The sequence below is a fragment of the Alosa alosa genome, chromosome 4, assembly GCF_017589495.1.
Source record: "Alosa alosa isolate M-15738 ecotype Scorff River chromosome 4, AALO_Geno_1.1, whole genome shotgun sequence".
Classification (NCBI taxonomy): Eukaryota; Metazoa; Chordata; class Actinopteri; order Clupeiformes; family Clupeidae; genus Alosa; species Alosa alosa.
This window is the reverse complement of record NC_063192.1, coordinates 31169947-31184871: the sequence shown is the minus strand read 5'-3', so window position 1 is coordinate 31184871 and position 14925 is coordinate 31169947. Positions and strand designations below refer to the sequence as shown.

The 14925-nt window shown below is 40.5% G+C and overlaps 1 protein-coding gene across 2 annotated transcripts; it reads left to right on the top strand.

Annotated features, from left to right (window-relative positions):
* The first annotated feature begins 548 nt into the window (after positions 1-548).
* On the top strand, positions 549-9297 carry ormdl2 (ORMDL sphingolipid biosynthesis regulator 2). 2 transcript variants are annotated; one of them, XM_048242185.1, is made up of 4 exons: positions 549-847; positions 1847-2021; positions 2354-2505; positions 8211-9297. In XM_048242185.1, exons 2-4 carry the CDS (start codon positions 1848-1850, stop codon positions 8344-8346), a joined length of 462 nt encoding a protein of 153 aa, XP_048098142.1. In that variant the 5' UTR covers positions 549-847; position 1847; the 3' UTR covers positions 8347-9297. The 2 variants fall into 2 exon arrangements, with proteins under 2 accessions (XP_048098142.1, XP_048098143.1); XM_048242186.1 differs by lacking the exon at positions 549-847 and adding an exon at positions 850-935.
* Positions 9298-14925: the final 5628 nt, after the last annotated feature.

The following is a 14925-nucleotide window of genomic DNA, read 5'->3' as shown; positions in this document are numbered from 1 at the left end:
TATTTCACACCATATGTTTTGCATTTTCATGCACTGGTAATTCCCTGGAATAGAGTCCCGAAGCAGTGACGTAGCGTTGCCAAGGCAGCAATTTCACTGGATCTAAACAAATCAATCTAACCATTGAAATCGCCATAGCGGTGGCTTTCTTAATCTATTTCAATAATTTTACAACGTTTCTAAGACGTTAGTATATTTTTTTACACTGTAGGAATCACATACTACAACATATATTAATACCAACACGATCAAATTCGTGACTACAGAGTTTTATTTTAGCATGGGTTTCCTCCGTAAAAGAGACCTGCAACTTCACAGCATGAGCATGTGGTTAAAATCCTTAAATTCACGGACGTGTTTTGGCTTTATTTTTTGGCAAAAAACGTCGCTCTTAACAGCCGCCAGTCTTTGAGAAGACGTGAAATATCCACTGGAATGTTGTTTCTTTCTATTACACCTGCCAGGGAATCCGTGTTATGTGGCTAACCACTTCAAAAGTTTGTTTAGATCCAGTGATTCTGCTGCCATGGAAACGCTACGTCACACTTCGGGACTCTATTGCGTTTTCTAGTTGATTTTGTTATTTGTTATCATGTAGGGCGGCTGGAATGTGTCAATAGAATGTGCTAACGTTTTTATGTGTCGGATGGTGGGGGTACGCGAGCCGAGTCAGGATGTATGTAGGTGGTGGTAGCCTTTGTCGAAAAAAAGTCTGGGAACCCCTGTCCTAGATCCTAGAGAACTCGAGAACTCTGGTCCTAAGGCACTCAAGACTCAAGACCGCCCTGAAAACGAAAGGGGCGGGGTTTCATAGTCTTGAACCGGGATTTCCTGATTGCAACACAAGGTAAGACTGTGTAAATGAGTAGCCTGTTGTTGCAGGAGCACTGATATGTTTAATCTAAGTGCAACTTTATCCAGAATATTTCAAAAGTGTAAGTGTTGTGTGTTGTTTTCACACACATGTCATTGCTATCATCAATACATATCAGGGTTGTTATTGTTAGCAAGCTAACATCAACTTCCAGAACTAATGTTAGCTAGCTTAACATTAACGTTAGCTGTTAGAGGAAGCTTGTTAAATTAATTGTTTTGACAGACTTTAGCGGACAAATGAAGTGCACAACGTAATTAGAGGGTACGATTTTTCATTAACTATATTTATTTGTTACAATGGTGAAATAGTCCTCGCTAACAGGGCTACGTTTTTGTCCATATAGGTTGGTAAACTTGCTAACATTAACTTAGCTGGCTGACGAAGCTGTTCCCCTTTACAATTCAAGAGAGTGAAAAACCCCTGCTCTTTGTCAGACCTATGTTTCCTTGGGTACTAAAGGGATATAGAAACAAACAACGGAGTTTAATACATAATATGTCAATATATTTATGGTTCAGAGTAATTGTTGTTGGTGAGTCAATTTGGCATGACAGTAGGCCTGTGTAATAGGCTATAACTGTATAATGGGCAAAAAATACACTTTGTTTTGGGCCAGCAGTGAACATCGGAGACTTATTAGAAATGGTTAAACTTTTCAGGCCAACAACCCAGAGTAACCTCATAAGGCAAATCTGGATACTGTTTAATTGCGATTACTAGCTAAATGGCTACAAGAAGTCACGTGAAAGGGCTGTGTTGTCCATAATAGTGATGATCCATTAATTTGCTGTCTATGGAAAAATTTACTTTGGCTAACCATCCTCATATACTCACACAAATAGTATTTGTGTTACTTGTGTCTATTTCTCTTAGTAGTCTTTGTGGATGGATTCCTCTGAATCATTTTACCATCATATTGTACTTGGTGAAGCATTATGTCCACAATTCTCTGTCCTCCCCTTTCTTTAGGATGAATGTGGGCGTAGCTCACAGTGAGGTGAACCCCAATACGAGGGTTATGAACAGCCGTGGCATTTGGCTGGCTTACCTGTTGCTGACTACTGTGTTGCACGTCGTGCTACTGAGTATTCCATTCTTCAGCGTGCCTGTTGTGTGGACCCTGACAAATGTCATCCATAATCTGGTTAGTAAGAAGTTAAGGCATTTCATTTGCATTTGCCATCTCCTATCGCAGAGAAAGTCATTTCGTCATATTACAACCCACTGACTGCACTACACATTTTGTAAACTAATGGACGTAATCACATAGGCTATCTGCTTATATCGATAGCTCAGACTTTTAGAAATGTCTTACACTAGTAGTTAAGTTTAGTTGCAGGCTTGAACAACAAGTGTGAAGGATTTGGATGACCAAATGACAATCTCAGTCTATAGTCTTGTGCAAAATGATGAGACTGCTGGCACTTTGTTGGTTAGTTTGACAATGTGATGGTGACGATGCCATGTCTCTTACAGATTATGTACTTGTTCTTGCACACGGTGAAAGGCACTCCGTTTGAAACACCTGACCAGGGTAAGGCCCGCCTCCTCACACATTGGGAACAGATGGACTATGGCATACAGTTCACTTCATCTCGGAAGTTCCTCACCATCTCCCCAATTGTGCTGTAAGTTGAGTCATTTGGAGTACAGTCGCCTACATCACACAGCACACTGACAGGGAGGCTATGCCGGACGTGTAACTGTGTTCCGCTTGCGGAGTGTCTGCTGCAACCATTAGCTTCCACTTTAATCAATGGAACTGGCTGCACCAGACGTGATACGCAGCGCATACGTTAAAAAAAAAAATGAGAGCAGTCTTCTAAAACTATTTTCATGCTCTGTGAACGGAAGGCTTCAGTTACATGCCCAGTGTACAGTGGCCTCCTAGTTACATACCAAAAATAGAAGCAGTTGTGAGTGAAGATGCTTTTTGTGTGTTATAATGATTATTGTTTTGATACTTTAAACAGACTATGATTTGAAACAATAATGTAGTTGATATAATTCATCATAAGTTCAGATCAGTGAAAGCTTGTCTAAACGTGTTGATGTTCACTATTAAAGCAATGTTATGTAGCAAATATTACCTGAAAATAACGGCTTCAAAATCATTGTGATGGCACAATTGACACCATGACCACAGAATGTGTTCAACATAGAAAGAATGATCCAAATGCAGAGTGACACTAGTAGGTAGCAGTTGATTCTAAAATGATCTGATGAATGTCAGTTACCTAATAATAATAATAAATAATAATAATGGTTTAAATTGATATTGCGCCTTTCAGGATACCCACGGTTGCTTCACAAATAAAAGGGAGGGGTATGGAATAGGGGCCTAAGGCCAAAGAGGTGTGCTTTTGGGAATGTTTTGAACATGCCTAGGGAGGGGGGAACTGCGTATGTGGAGGGGTAGATTGTTCAATAGACAGGGGGGCAGCAGCACAGAAGGCTCTGTCCCCAAAGGTCCAGAGTCTGGTGCGGGGAATGGCAAGCTGACCCTTGTCAGAAGACCACATGGACCGTGATTGACTGGGTGGAGGAGATCAGTACGATACTGGGGTGCATGTGTGTGGAGGAATTTGTAGGTGAGAAGGAGGATTTTAAAGGTGATTTGTGACTTGACTGGCAGCCAGTGAAGATGTATGAGGATGGGTATGCTGCCAGGGATTGGTGTGTGTTAGGACCCTGGCAGCTGAGTTTTGGACATATTGTAGCCTGGCAAGAGCCTTGCTGGGCAGACCAGACAGGACACCATTGCAATAGTCCAGACGGGAGGTGATTAGAGAGTGGATGATAGTTTCGGAGTACGAGAGTGAGGATCAGAGTCTTGATGTTTTTGAGGTGGTAAAAGGTAGATTTGGTGATGTATTTCATAAGTGACTGAAACGAGAGGGTGGAGTCCAAGATGCCGCCCAGGTTGTAGACTTCTGGGGATGGAGAGATGGAGCATCCATCCACATCCAGGAGGAGATCACAGACCTTTGGTTGTGATGCAGGAACCGCCACCATGAGCTCAGTTTTAATGCTGTTGAGTTTGAGAAGATTAGTAGACCACCAGGTTTTTATCCAGGTTGACAAGAAGCGTGGGTGAGAGCTGGGTAGAGGGTTTGACAAAGCTAACAAACTATCATGCTAGATTCAAGATTCAAGAGTCAAAAAGCTTTATTGTCTAATATGTTGCCATGTTAGAAAATGTTCTTTTGATTGAAGGCAGAGTGCGTGTGATGTGTAGGTTGCATGAGTTTTGTATATGTATTGCATTGTGCCCCCTTCTTTCAATATTCTGCTTTGCGTCCTACTAATAACGATTTTTATTTAGCCTGTGGCCTGTCAAAATTATCTTTCATTCACTGCGCAAATTAATTTAGTCTTTTACGCAGTGGAGAAAGTGACAGCGCAAGGAAGAAAGTGTGTCCAAATTCACCCATTCTCAGTTGAACTACTCACGAAGTAGCATATTCATCACACAGACATCACAAGTATCACATGAAAGAGCTTTTTCTCAGCTTTTAAACAATGTTAGCCGATAATTGCTGTGTTGAATGGTTCGCGAGAAAAGTAAATAATATAATTCAATTTAATCATACATTCTACTGAAGGTTTTGCGTCCCATGATCTCCCTACCCATTCATCTCGGTGGAATACTACGAACCCTTATTTTAACACATGACAAACCATATATCAGAATAAACAGGAGACCTTACCGAACACAAAGGTGTAAAGCAGTCCCCTGTACAGTTAGCCGTTCCAGAGAAATCCAGTTTTGAATTTGCAGTAAAGTTCGACATACATGGATGTCTCCAAATTTGGGCTTTAAGTTTTACAATGTGTTTAAACATGATTTCATAATGGGCCAAATACAAAATAAATGTTACAAATATCTGACTAAGAGTTTGTGAAAGTAGCCTTAATGATCACAAAATGCTAAGCATGCATCTAGGCTATTTGAATTTCTTAGAGCTGAGCTGTGCTTATATTGTTCAATACATGATTTCATAACAGGCCAAATATAAAATAAATGTTGTATATTATATATATAATATTGCATGTTTTTGTAATGTTTCATACAGTGATGCAGGTCTACTGCAGTGAATAAGCTAAATACAACTTTGATAATTTTTATAGCCTACTACTGTATAGTTAACTTTGGCCTTGTTGCCCTGACATGTGGCCTTTGTGCCCCCCACCAAATATGCCCAACTGAAGGCCAAGTGGCCTTGCCCCCAGAATGGTGAAATTCCAAGCCTGATTCAGACCCTTTGTTATGACGCTTGTAATTGAGCTCTGGTGCACCCTACCTCTATCAATGGTCCTAGAGATGCTTCTACTACAACTTGATTGGAGTTCACCTGTGCCTAAATGAATTCACAGGACATCATTAGGAAAGGCACACATCTCTTTATATAAAGTCTCACAATTGATGGTGTATGTCAGCGTGACAACCAAGCCACGAGGTCGAGAGAATTGTCCGTAGACCTGCGAGACAGGGTTGTGTGAAGACACAGATCTGGGGAAGGATACAAGAAAATTTCTGCAGCATTGAAAGTGCCCAAGAGCACTGTAGACTCCCATCATTCTCAAATGCAAAAGTTTGGAACGACCAACAGTCTTCCTAAATCTGGCCGCTCAGCCAAACTGAGTAATCCGGGATGAAGGGCCTTGGTCAGACAAGTAACCAAGGACCCAGTGGTCACTATGAATAAGATCCAGAGTTCCTTTGAGAGGAAGCGTAAAGAAGGACAAACATCAGTGCATCACTCCACTAGCCAGGCCTTTATGGTAGAGTGGCCAGATGGAGAACATGTTTTGACAGTTTCCCAAAAAGCACCTGAACGACTCTCACACCATGAGAAGTAAAATCATCTGGTCTGATGAAACGAAGACTGAACTATTTGACCACAATTCCCAACACTGTGTGTGGAACAAACCAGGCACTAAGCTGCACTGATGTGTGTCCTTTACACTTCTCTCATCCTCTCAAATGTAAATTAAATATTTCCATCTTTTATTTTTTATAAAATTGCAAAACACTCAAAACACCTGTTTTTTTGTGGAGTGTTGGAGTATTGTGTGTAGATTGATGAGAATTTCTTTTTTTTTAAATCCATTTTAAGATGAGTCTGAAACATAGCAAAATGTGTAAAAAGTGAAGCTCTGCGAATACTTGACGTATGCACTGTATTTGATGGATAGAGAAATAAGAGACAGTTTGAGATTTTCTAAGTGATTATTACAGACGTCTGTGGTTTGTGAGCAGTGTTCATCAGCGTTTCCTCCACTTTGAAGATAGGTCCTAATCCCAACCCTCATATTTATCCTTACCCCCTTACCCCTACAACTCATCAAACCCTTTACCTTCTTACAATAGCTTAACTTTAATCTAAACATGATGCAGATGAGTTTTCGCTAAATATTTCCCTGTGCCCTTTCCAAGATGCCCTCCTCAGCTATAGTGGTACTTAGTGGGCTATTAGTATCAGTTACCACTCAGCAGAGCTTTATTGACAATGATTAACAATACAATTTCATATGCCTTTGTATCTACTATACGGAAGTCTTTTGAGTGTAGTCCTCCCCATAGAAATTTCAATTCTGCATTTGTACCAATTTAGCAGAGAAGCGCAGAAAAAATGCTGATTAATTAGGCTATTTAAAGGAACACGGCAACATTTTTGGAATTTGTAGTCTCAAAAGTGACAAAAGAACTCCAACATTTTCCTATTTACATGTTGTGACTTGTATAGTTAAAATATGTAGAAATACCAATGTTAAATGAGACACAGCGATTTGCTAATGGCTCAGATTACACATTTTTTTTCGCCTTCCATGATGGTTGTTTAGGATTGACCATGTCAGCCTATACCAGTGATTCCCAAACATTTTAACAGGCATGTACCCCCTGAGACATTATGATCTTCGGAGTACCCCCAACACCACCAATTGTTAACAAGTTTTTTTTTTAATTGTTTTATTCATATTTATTTTTATCAATTTTGTCGATTAGTGAATAGGATCATAAACATATGATACAAATCTCATCAATAGTCAACATATGATAGGCCTACAAATGTGCTGAATATAATGATTTTAAATAGATCTGCACCTAATCTCACACACAATAGTCTTGTTGAATGCAGTGATCTTATCTGCTAGGTGCTTGTCTTGTAACTGGAGATTTAACTCATTGAGCTTTCCAAATATATCGCTAAAATAGGCCAGCTTCGTCAAGAAATGTTCATTAGTGAACGTGCTTGCAGATTTAAACATGCGCTTTTCCTCCAAGAAGAGGCGACTCGGAGCTCAAACACGCCACAGCACTTTACCTCGGGAAAGCCTTGCCTCGCTGTGAAACAGTACAGCCTTTTGGTCAGCTCCCATCTCCTCTCAAAGTCTGCGAGGAGAATAGACACGCTTTAAGGGCGGGTCTTGATGAAATTCACCACTCTCACAACCTCGTTCAAAATCTCATTCAGGTCGGGACTAACTAAGCTGCCTTGACACGAGCGCTTCCCTATGAATAACACAGTGCGTCCATTGCGGATCAGGTGTTACCTGGGCCTAGGCTACAGATAAAAAAAATAAATAAATAAAACTCCTGTTTTTCACGTCAGTTCGCGCCCCACCTGGCATGTCTCCGCGGCCCACAGTTTGAGAAACGCTGTTTTACCCTCTCTGTCTCAGTGTCTCCACTCTCGAATATTTTGTTAATGCGGAGAAAATACGTTTTTAATGTGCAGTGCAAATGCAGAAGTTAAGTTACCAACGTGGGATAGAGAAAACGTTTGAAAAGGCATATGACTTAGATATTTTTTCGCGTACCCCCTGAACAACCGAGGGCCTGCCTATACGATTCATAAATTCTTGCTGCGTCTTGGTTTGGAGATTGGCCACATTACAAGATCATGTAGCTTATAGTTCGTGTCATATTGTCGTGTCAACACGGGAGTAGTAGGACATATCCCAAGAATTCTGACATGCTAGACTTTCGGTCGTGATGTCGCGGAATATCGCAGACAATTAATCGCTGGTCATTGAATATGTCACATTAGAAGACGTGCTCCTCCAGCGTCGTTCCCGACCTTTCATATTCGGGCACGGTGCTGGAATTTTGTTGGCTATGACAAAATGGTAGTAATTGTGTAATCTGACCAAACCATACCATTCCATACATACTTGGAACAATGTTCTCAGTCAGGCCAAATCCCAAGTAGCAGTGCTTTGCCTGTGTGAAAGCTTCATTGTGTGAAGGATACATAGTGTACACCTTATCCAGGTTATTTTCTGACCTCTGCTAAACGATTGCACACCTTTTCCTTCAACTTTTTAGGTACCTCCTGGCCAGCTTCTACACAAAGTATGATGCTACCCACTTCCTGGTCAACACATGCTCACTTCTCAGTGTGCTTCTTCCGAAGTTGCCACAGTTTCATGGAGTGCGCATCTTTGGAATCAACAAATATTGACTGGGGATGGGATTTTCAGCTTTCCGTATCGTTTTTCTTACCTCAGGTTGACCAAGGCTGAAGTGTAAAGGAAGAAGATGGGTTTACCTCTGCATCTAAGGGACTTTTCTTATGTCAGCTGTGAAATGCTGACCATCACCCAAGTTGTCCTTGTTAATAATATTGCCTAAATTTAAGTGATTATATAATATGCAAAATATGATGACCATGGCTAGTTATCTGTGTAAGGTCAGCAAGAGAACAGTAGTGGGTGAATGATGTGAAGACTTGGTCTCTTGTTGCTGATATTTTCAAAATGATTTTTGAAATACTATGAAAAAAGTTCCATGCCTTGAAGTGGAAATGGGGTGACTGATGGATAGGCATAGATGCAGTGCTACTCAATAGCCACCTCCCACTACTGAATGTGTGCTACTGCGTTATTTATTTATTAAAGTCAGTGATTGCCTTACATTCTCATATACTATTGTTGCCATGATATTAATACCTTCCTGATTTTTTTGTTGTTGTTGTTACTTTAAGGTTTGTAGAGAGAGTATAAAGATGGTTGTGAGGGTTACTTTGACCAAAAAAAAAGGACCAGTTTAGAATATAGGTTTATCTGAGAAACAAGGTATGGCTAAATGCATATGAAGAAGCCAAACTGTCAAGCTATAAGCAGGTGGTTTAATATGCTCAATGCACATTCCTTAACCCCCAAAGAAAATAGTTTGCCCATGTGAAGTACATTATTAAAGTATACATTTGTTAAAGTTTTAACTTGGTAGCAGTCTTTTGAATGTGCACTTGAAAGTGTGCAACAACATTGAACATAGGTCATGTCTGAGGGAGGATAATATTTTTGAAATGTCAGATGATTTTATTGTTCTGGTTTTGATTTTGCAAGTTATTTTTTCACAACTGCACAAATGACAAATACAATTAATAAAAACATTTGCTGTTTAAAACATATTTTCTCTTGAGATTCTAATTTGATATAAGTATCACTTATGAATCAACATGCATGTGAATTATTGTTTGGTAATTATTGGAGAGATGAGTCACCACCTCTTCAAAGATCCATATAAGAATCAGATGATAATATCAATATCAAAAAACTATTTCATTTTCTGTGTATTGAAACACCTTCTAAACATACAGAATTTGGGTAATTAATGATCAGGTAATTTTTAATCTAAGGTGACCTTATAGATCAGTTGTAGTCCTTACTATTGAATTGCTGTTGACTTTTGTAATGTGCATTGTGGGTGATGCATGTGTGCTCTCCACTGGTTTTGGACTGGCTTGCAAAGGTACGCAGCAGCACCAAAGACAACCTCCTCTGACCCTCACAACCTTCTCGGAGGAACTGAGCAAATATTTTGGGGTGTCCCCCCCCCCCCTTTCTCCTTTTCAGAGTGTCACTAGTGGTTATCCGATTTGTATAATCTCAGTGGGAATCTTGGCATGAATATGGTGCTGACAAATCTGCGTTTACACTAGATAAACATGTCATTCTTTTAAGATACTTTTCATTTTAATTTATTTAATTTATTTTTAATTTCAGTGATTGAACACAATATATTTGAAAAACCTTGCTCTGAGGGAAATTTGCCGTGGACAGATCCAGCCCCAGCCTGCTTGGGTGGAGGAGGGCCTCCATACTCCTAACACACCCACTGACCTTCCGATTATCTGTAATGATGTGTGTCTGGGCTGTGATGTGTGTCTTGTGTGTGTAGGCTCACGTGGGGGAAATCCAGACACTTTACATGCAGCTTCCAGCTGGGTGACACCTGTCGTGGGACAATAGCTGCAGGGAATCCCCCCTCCCATCAGGCTCCCACACACCTTCCAGAGGCAACCCGTATGTGGGTGTCCAACTCCTGCCTAATTGCTTGGGCAGAGCTGGGTGTATGTACAAGTCATATGGCGGAAGAAGGACACATTCAGGTCTGGGAATTGTACCCATCTGAATTTGCCTACGAGCTGCAACATGTAGTGTAGTGTACCAGGGAAACACATGCAAATTATTTGTTTTCTTTTTTTTTTGATGTGGGCTGAGTAATACGGCGTTGTCAGTGAGGGACTGCCTGTCCCGGATGCCCCATCAAAACTGGCACCTGCTGCGCCTGCATAGTGTCAGGAGGTTTTCCCTGGAGGTTTCCTGCTTTCGTTTTCTCACAACAGTTGTCCTTCGGATGAGACGTTAAACTGAGGTCCTGACTCACTGTGGTCATTAAAGATCCCATGGCACTTATCGCAAAGAGTAGGGGGTTCCCCGGTGTCCTGGCTAAATTCCCAACCTGGCTCATTCAATCTGGCCCTCTAATCATCCTCCACTGTAATTGGCTCATTCACTCCCTCACTCTCCACCTCAAGCTGGTGTGTGGTGAGCGTTCTGGCGCATAATGGCTGCCATGCATCACCCAGGTGGGTGCTACACATTGGTGGTGGTTACTAGTGAGGTCCCCCCATCCATGTGATGCGCTTTGAGTATCGAGAAAAGCGCTATATAAATGTAATGTGTTGTTGTTTTCCTCCTAGGCATCTCTAAGTGACCACTAAAGGTTACCCAACCCCATCATTTGAGTAGAGATTGTGCTCAACCACAGAAAGTGCTGTGGTATTTAAGAGGATATTCTTCCCAGTGTTTTGACTGGCCATGCATGCTGTAGGGGGCAGAGGGTAGAACTCTTTTCAGTGGAATTGATAGTGCTTCCTTTTGTAGTATTTGTGCTGTGTCATATCAGGGAATTTATGTGAAGATAAGATGCATCTGTTGGTACCAGGTTGATATATTTTACTTTGACAGTTTACAGTGATGTACTTGATGCTGAGTAAAAGCCTTCTAACATAGAATTCTTACATCTATTATTGTGTACGTTATATTCATAATTTATGTTAGCTTATCAATATTTTTTTTTTTTTTGTGAAAGTAGCCATAGTTACGCTGCATCAATATTAAGGGTTATCCACAATAATATTGTATTCATGTTGCATCAAACCCAATGCAGAACAATGCACAAAAAAGATTAAAGACATATATATATATATATATATTGAAAGTAGAAACAAATGGCAAAAATGGCACTGAAACAAATGGGTGACTCTTACTGTTAATGTAAAATTGGGAAAGTTGAGAACTATCTAGACACATTTCACACTAATTTCATCAGAAAACTCACAATGACGCATAACCCTAACCATAAAAAAACTGTAATCTATATACTACAAGTTCTCTGTGTGTGAAGAGCTGTTGATAAGTCAGTTATCTAATGTGATCTACACCCACCAATCTACCTTGTGCACACTGAGGAAGCATCTCAGCTGTACCCGATAACTGTGGCTGAGAAAACCTGTAGAGATATGGCTTGAAATTCCATCCATTCACACGTTACTCAGGGTAACTCAAACTGAAAGTAGGTAAACCAGTTGTTGCCCTGAATGGTTTCTTCAGTCTCGAACACATTCCACTGTTCTAACTGCACCTCCTTTGCTCACTGACTGTGGAATACTCTGTGTGTACGATCCAAATACTTTGCTCACTGACTGTGGAATACTCTGTGTGTACGATCCAAATACTTTGCTCACTGACTGTGGAATACTCTGTGTGTACGATCCAAATACTTTGCTCACTGACTGTGGAATACTCTGTGTGTACGATCCAAATACTTTGCTCACTGACTGTGGAATACTCTGTGTGTACGATCCAAATACTTTGCTCACTGACTGTGGAATACTCTGTGTGTACGATCCCTGAAGAATGAAAAACATAACGAGAGATCACTGATAAATCAGTGAATGAAAATTTTCTAAAAGCAAAACTCAGACAAGCAGATTTAGACAAATAAAATTATTCTGAGGAGAGGCATGATACAGAGAAAAACCTTTCTAAATGAGGTCAATTTTAAATCCCCTTTGCCATTGTTACAAATACACCCAGTTCTAGACAAGCAATATAAGCAATTAGTTCCAGACTAAAGCAGCGCAGTGTATATATACTGCTCAACACTTCAATCATACAGTACACTGGATCGGTACTCTGGCACTGTTTGGTTCTGAGCACAAGTAAAAATGTTGAAGCGAGTGTTTTATTTTGCAAGAACTGTCAGACATTCAGTGAATGTAGTTTGAGAATGGAGAAAAGGGTGGAAGATTTCAAAAAATGTGTTTTAACAATTGTGGAAAACTGTAAGTGTTCCCTTAATTTGTTTGAGCAGATATAGCTCTATTTATGGGTCTAGTCTAAACTCTGTGACTGCCCCCTTGTGTCTATGCTGCAAACTCGAATTTTCATTTTCAATGCATTGCATTTCCATTCTTTACCTGCTAAATATTTTTCTAGTCAAAGCCATCTACTAACAGTGTTAACCACAATTTGCATTGTTAACCACTCAACATTTGCACATGTGCATTACAGCAAATGTTCAAATACCAGGATATTTTATTCAAAGCTATTCGAGTGTATGGGAATCTGAAAAGTGGAAGTGAAAGTAAGAATGTACTGTTTGGAGACAATCATTCATTCAAAAGAACAACCATTCATTTTTTTGCGTCACACTTGTGTGGAGACATCTCGTGAGAACTTTCAACCCTTTCAAGCGGGCAAAGATTTAGAACTCAATTCTTCTCAAATGGGAAACGTCCTGATGCCTGTGGCTGTATGACTTTCAGTAATGAATGTCAATGACAAAAACATGACAAATCTGTGAACCCTTTGGAATTACCTGGCTTTCTGGATCAATTCAGAAAATGTTATTTGATCCTTGTCTAAATAGAGACAAACCCCATATACATGAGCTAACCCTAGGAAAATGATGATCTTGCAACACACTAATAGAACACTCACAGTGCCAACAGAAAAAGTGAGCCCTTGGAATTTATAACTGATTTAAGCCCTTTGACCCTATAAGTATAACCCCTGCCAACTGTGAATAAGATACAACATTTAGGAGGAATTGTAGCCCATTCTCTCTTGAAGTCATTCCACAGCATCTCTATTGGGTATGGGCTTTGACTAGGCCACTCCAAAATAGGGATGTAATGGTATGAAATTTTAACCTCACGGTTATAGTGACCAAAATTATCACGGTTTTCGGTATTATCGCTGTATTTTTAAATGTGTGTTCAATATGTTCAGAAAGCACTGATAGGCCTACACAAGCTGAAATAGTTTCAAAAAGTTTGACAGTGTTTACTGTTACAAAAATATGGGCAAAACCTTATCAAAAGTTAACCGGGGACGCTGGAACTCATTTTCACCTGGGGGTGCTCATAGTTGTTACTGAGTAGATGTGATCCATTTTTTTCTGGTACATTTTAAGGTGGCCTATTGCTACTGGAGAAGGGCATATTTTCATTCACATTCATAGGCCTACATCCTGACTGCCGAAATGAATTTGACTACATGATACAGTGCACGTTTTGCGGTGAAAATGTTCCGCCTTTTAAAAGCAGGTGTAGCCTAATGCGAATATCAGTTAAATCCATCAATTAGACATCAGAATCAGTAGGGTACCAGTTTTGTTTCATTGTACCAGGCCTACTGTATGTCAAAAGCAGGCTTGGATGAAGCTGGGAAGGATTAAACACACGGTTTCCACACCATGGTAATCAACCGTGATAATCATGATATTTAAAATGAAAGCGGTAATTATTATCGTCAACATTTTATCGCGGTTTACCATTATACCGGTAATTGTTACATCCCTACTCCAAAAGCGGTAGTTTTCCCTTTTTTGAGGCCATTTTGCATAGATTTAGTTCTATATTTAGGGTCGTTGTCCAGTCCCCAGGACAGTAAAGCAGCCATAAATCATGACGCTCCCCCGCAGTACTTCAGCATTGGGATGATGTTTCATGGTGCCCATTTTGCCATACAGTGCTGTGTGTTCTTTCCAAACAACTCAATCCACATGTCTTCAGCCTAGAAGCAATTTTCATAGTAGCACTGTGGAGTGTTATGCTGTGGAAGGTATGCTTTACCAAAGGTCTGTGGAGAGCATCCTCTGTGGTGTCCCGCTATATGGACACACTCCCTGTTCAATGTTTTGCCTCTGTGTTTAGCGGTTTCATGATATTTCTTTTCCTCATTGAAGATTCTGCATTTGGAGTCATCCAGGCTAGCCACAGTACTCATCTCCATGTACAGACAGTGTGTTGATCTATAAGTAGAAGTATATATGCTCTTTTGATCCCATGAGGGAAATTTGGTGAGGTGAAGCACACACTAATCCCGGCGCAGTGAGCTGCCTGCAACAACAGTGGCGCTCGGGGAGCAGTGAGGGGTTAGGTGTCTTGCTCAAGGGCACTTCAGCCGTGCCTATTGGTCGGGGTTCGAACCAGCAACCCTCCGGTTACAAGTTCGAAGCGCTAACCAGTAGGTCACGGCTGCCCCCTGATCTGTTGCCTCATGAATATTTAAACTCTGTCAGATTACTTTGTTGTCCTTTCCAGCTATATACTTAAGCAATAAGCCCCGAGAGGTCATAGGTTACACCGATTTTACAACAGCTAAGGGGCGTTGTTAATGTAAAACCGAATGTTTCTAACTTGCAGACTTACTTGCAGTGTGACTAATCAGACATTTCACAGAAG

What these genes read in the sequence shown, in the direction of transcription:
- ormdl2 (XM_048242185.1), top strand. Translation starts at nt 1,848, where the DNA reads ATGAATGTGGGCGTAGCTCACAGTGAGGTGAACCCCAATACGAGGGTT. An exon ending in CAAATGTCATCCATAATCTG is followed by an intron (nt 2,022 to 2,353) that starts GTTAGTAAGAAG and finishes TGTCTCTTACAG; the next exon opens with ATTATGTACTTGTTCTTGCA. An exon ending in ACCATCTCCCCAATTGTGCT is followed by an intron (nt 2,506 to 8,210) that starts GTAAGTTGAGTC and finishes TCAACTTTTTAG; the next exon opens with GTACCTCCTGGCCAGCTTCT.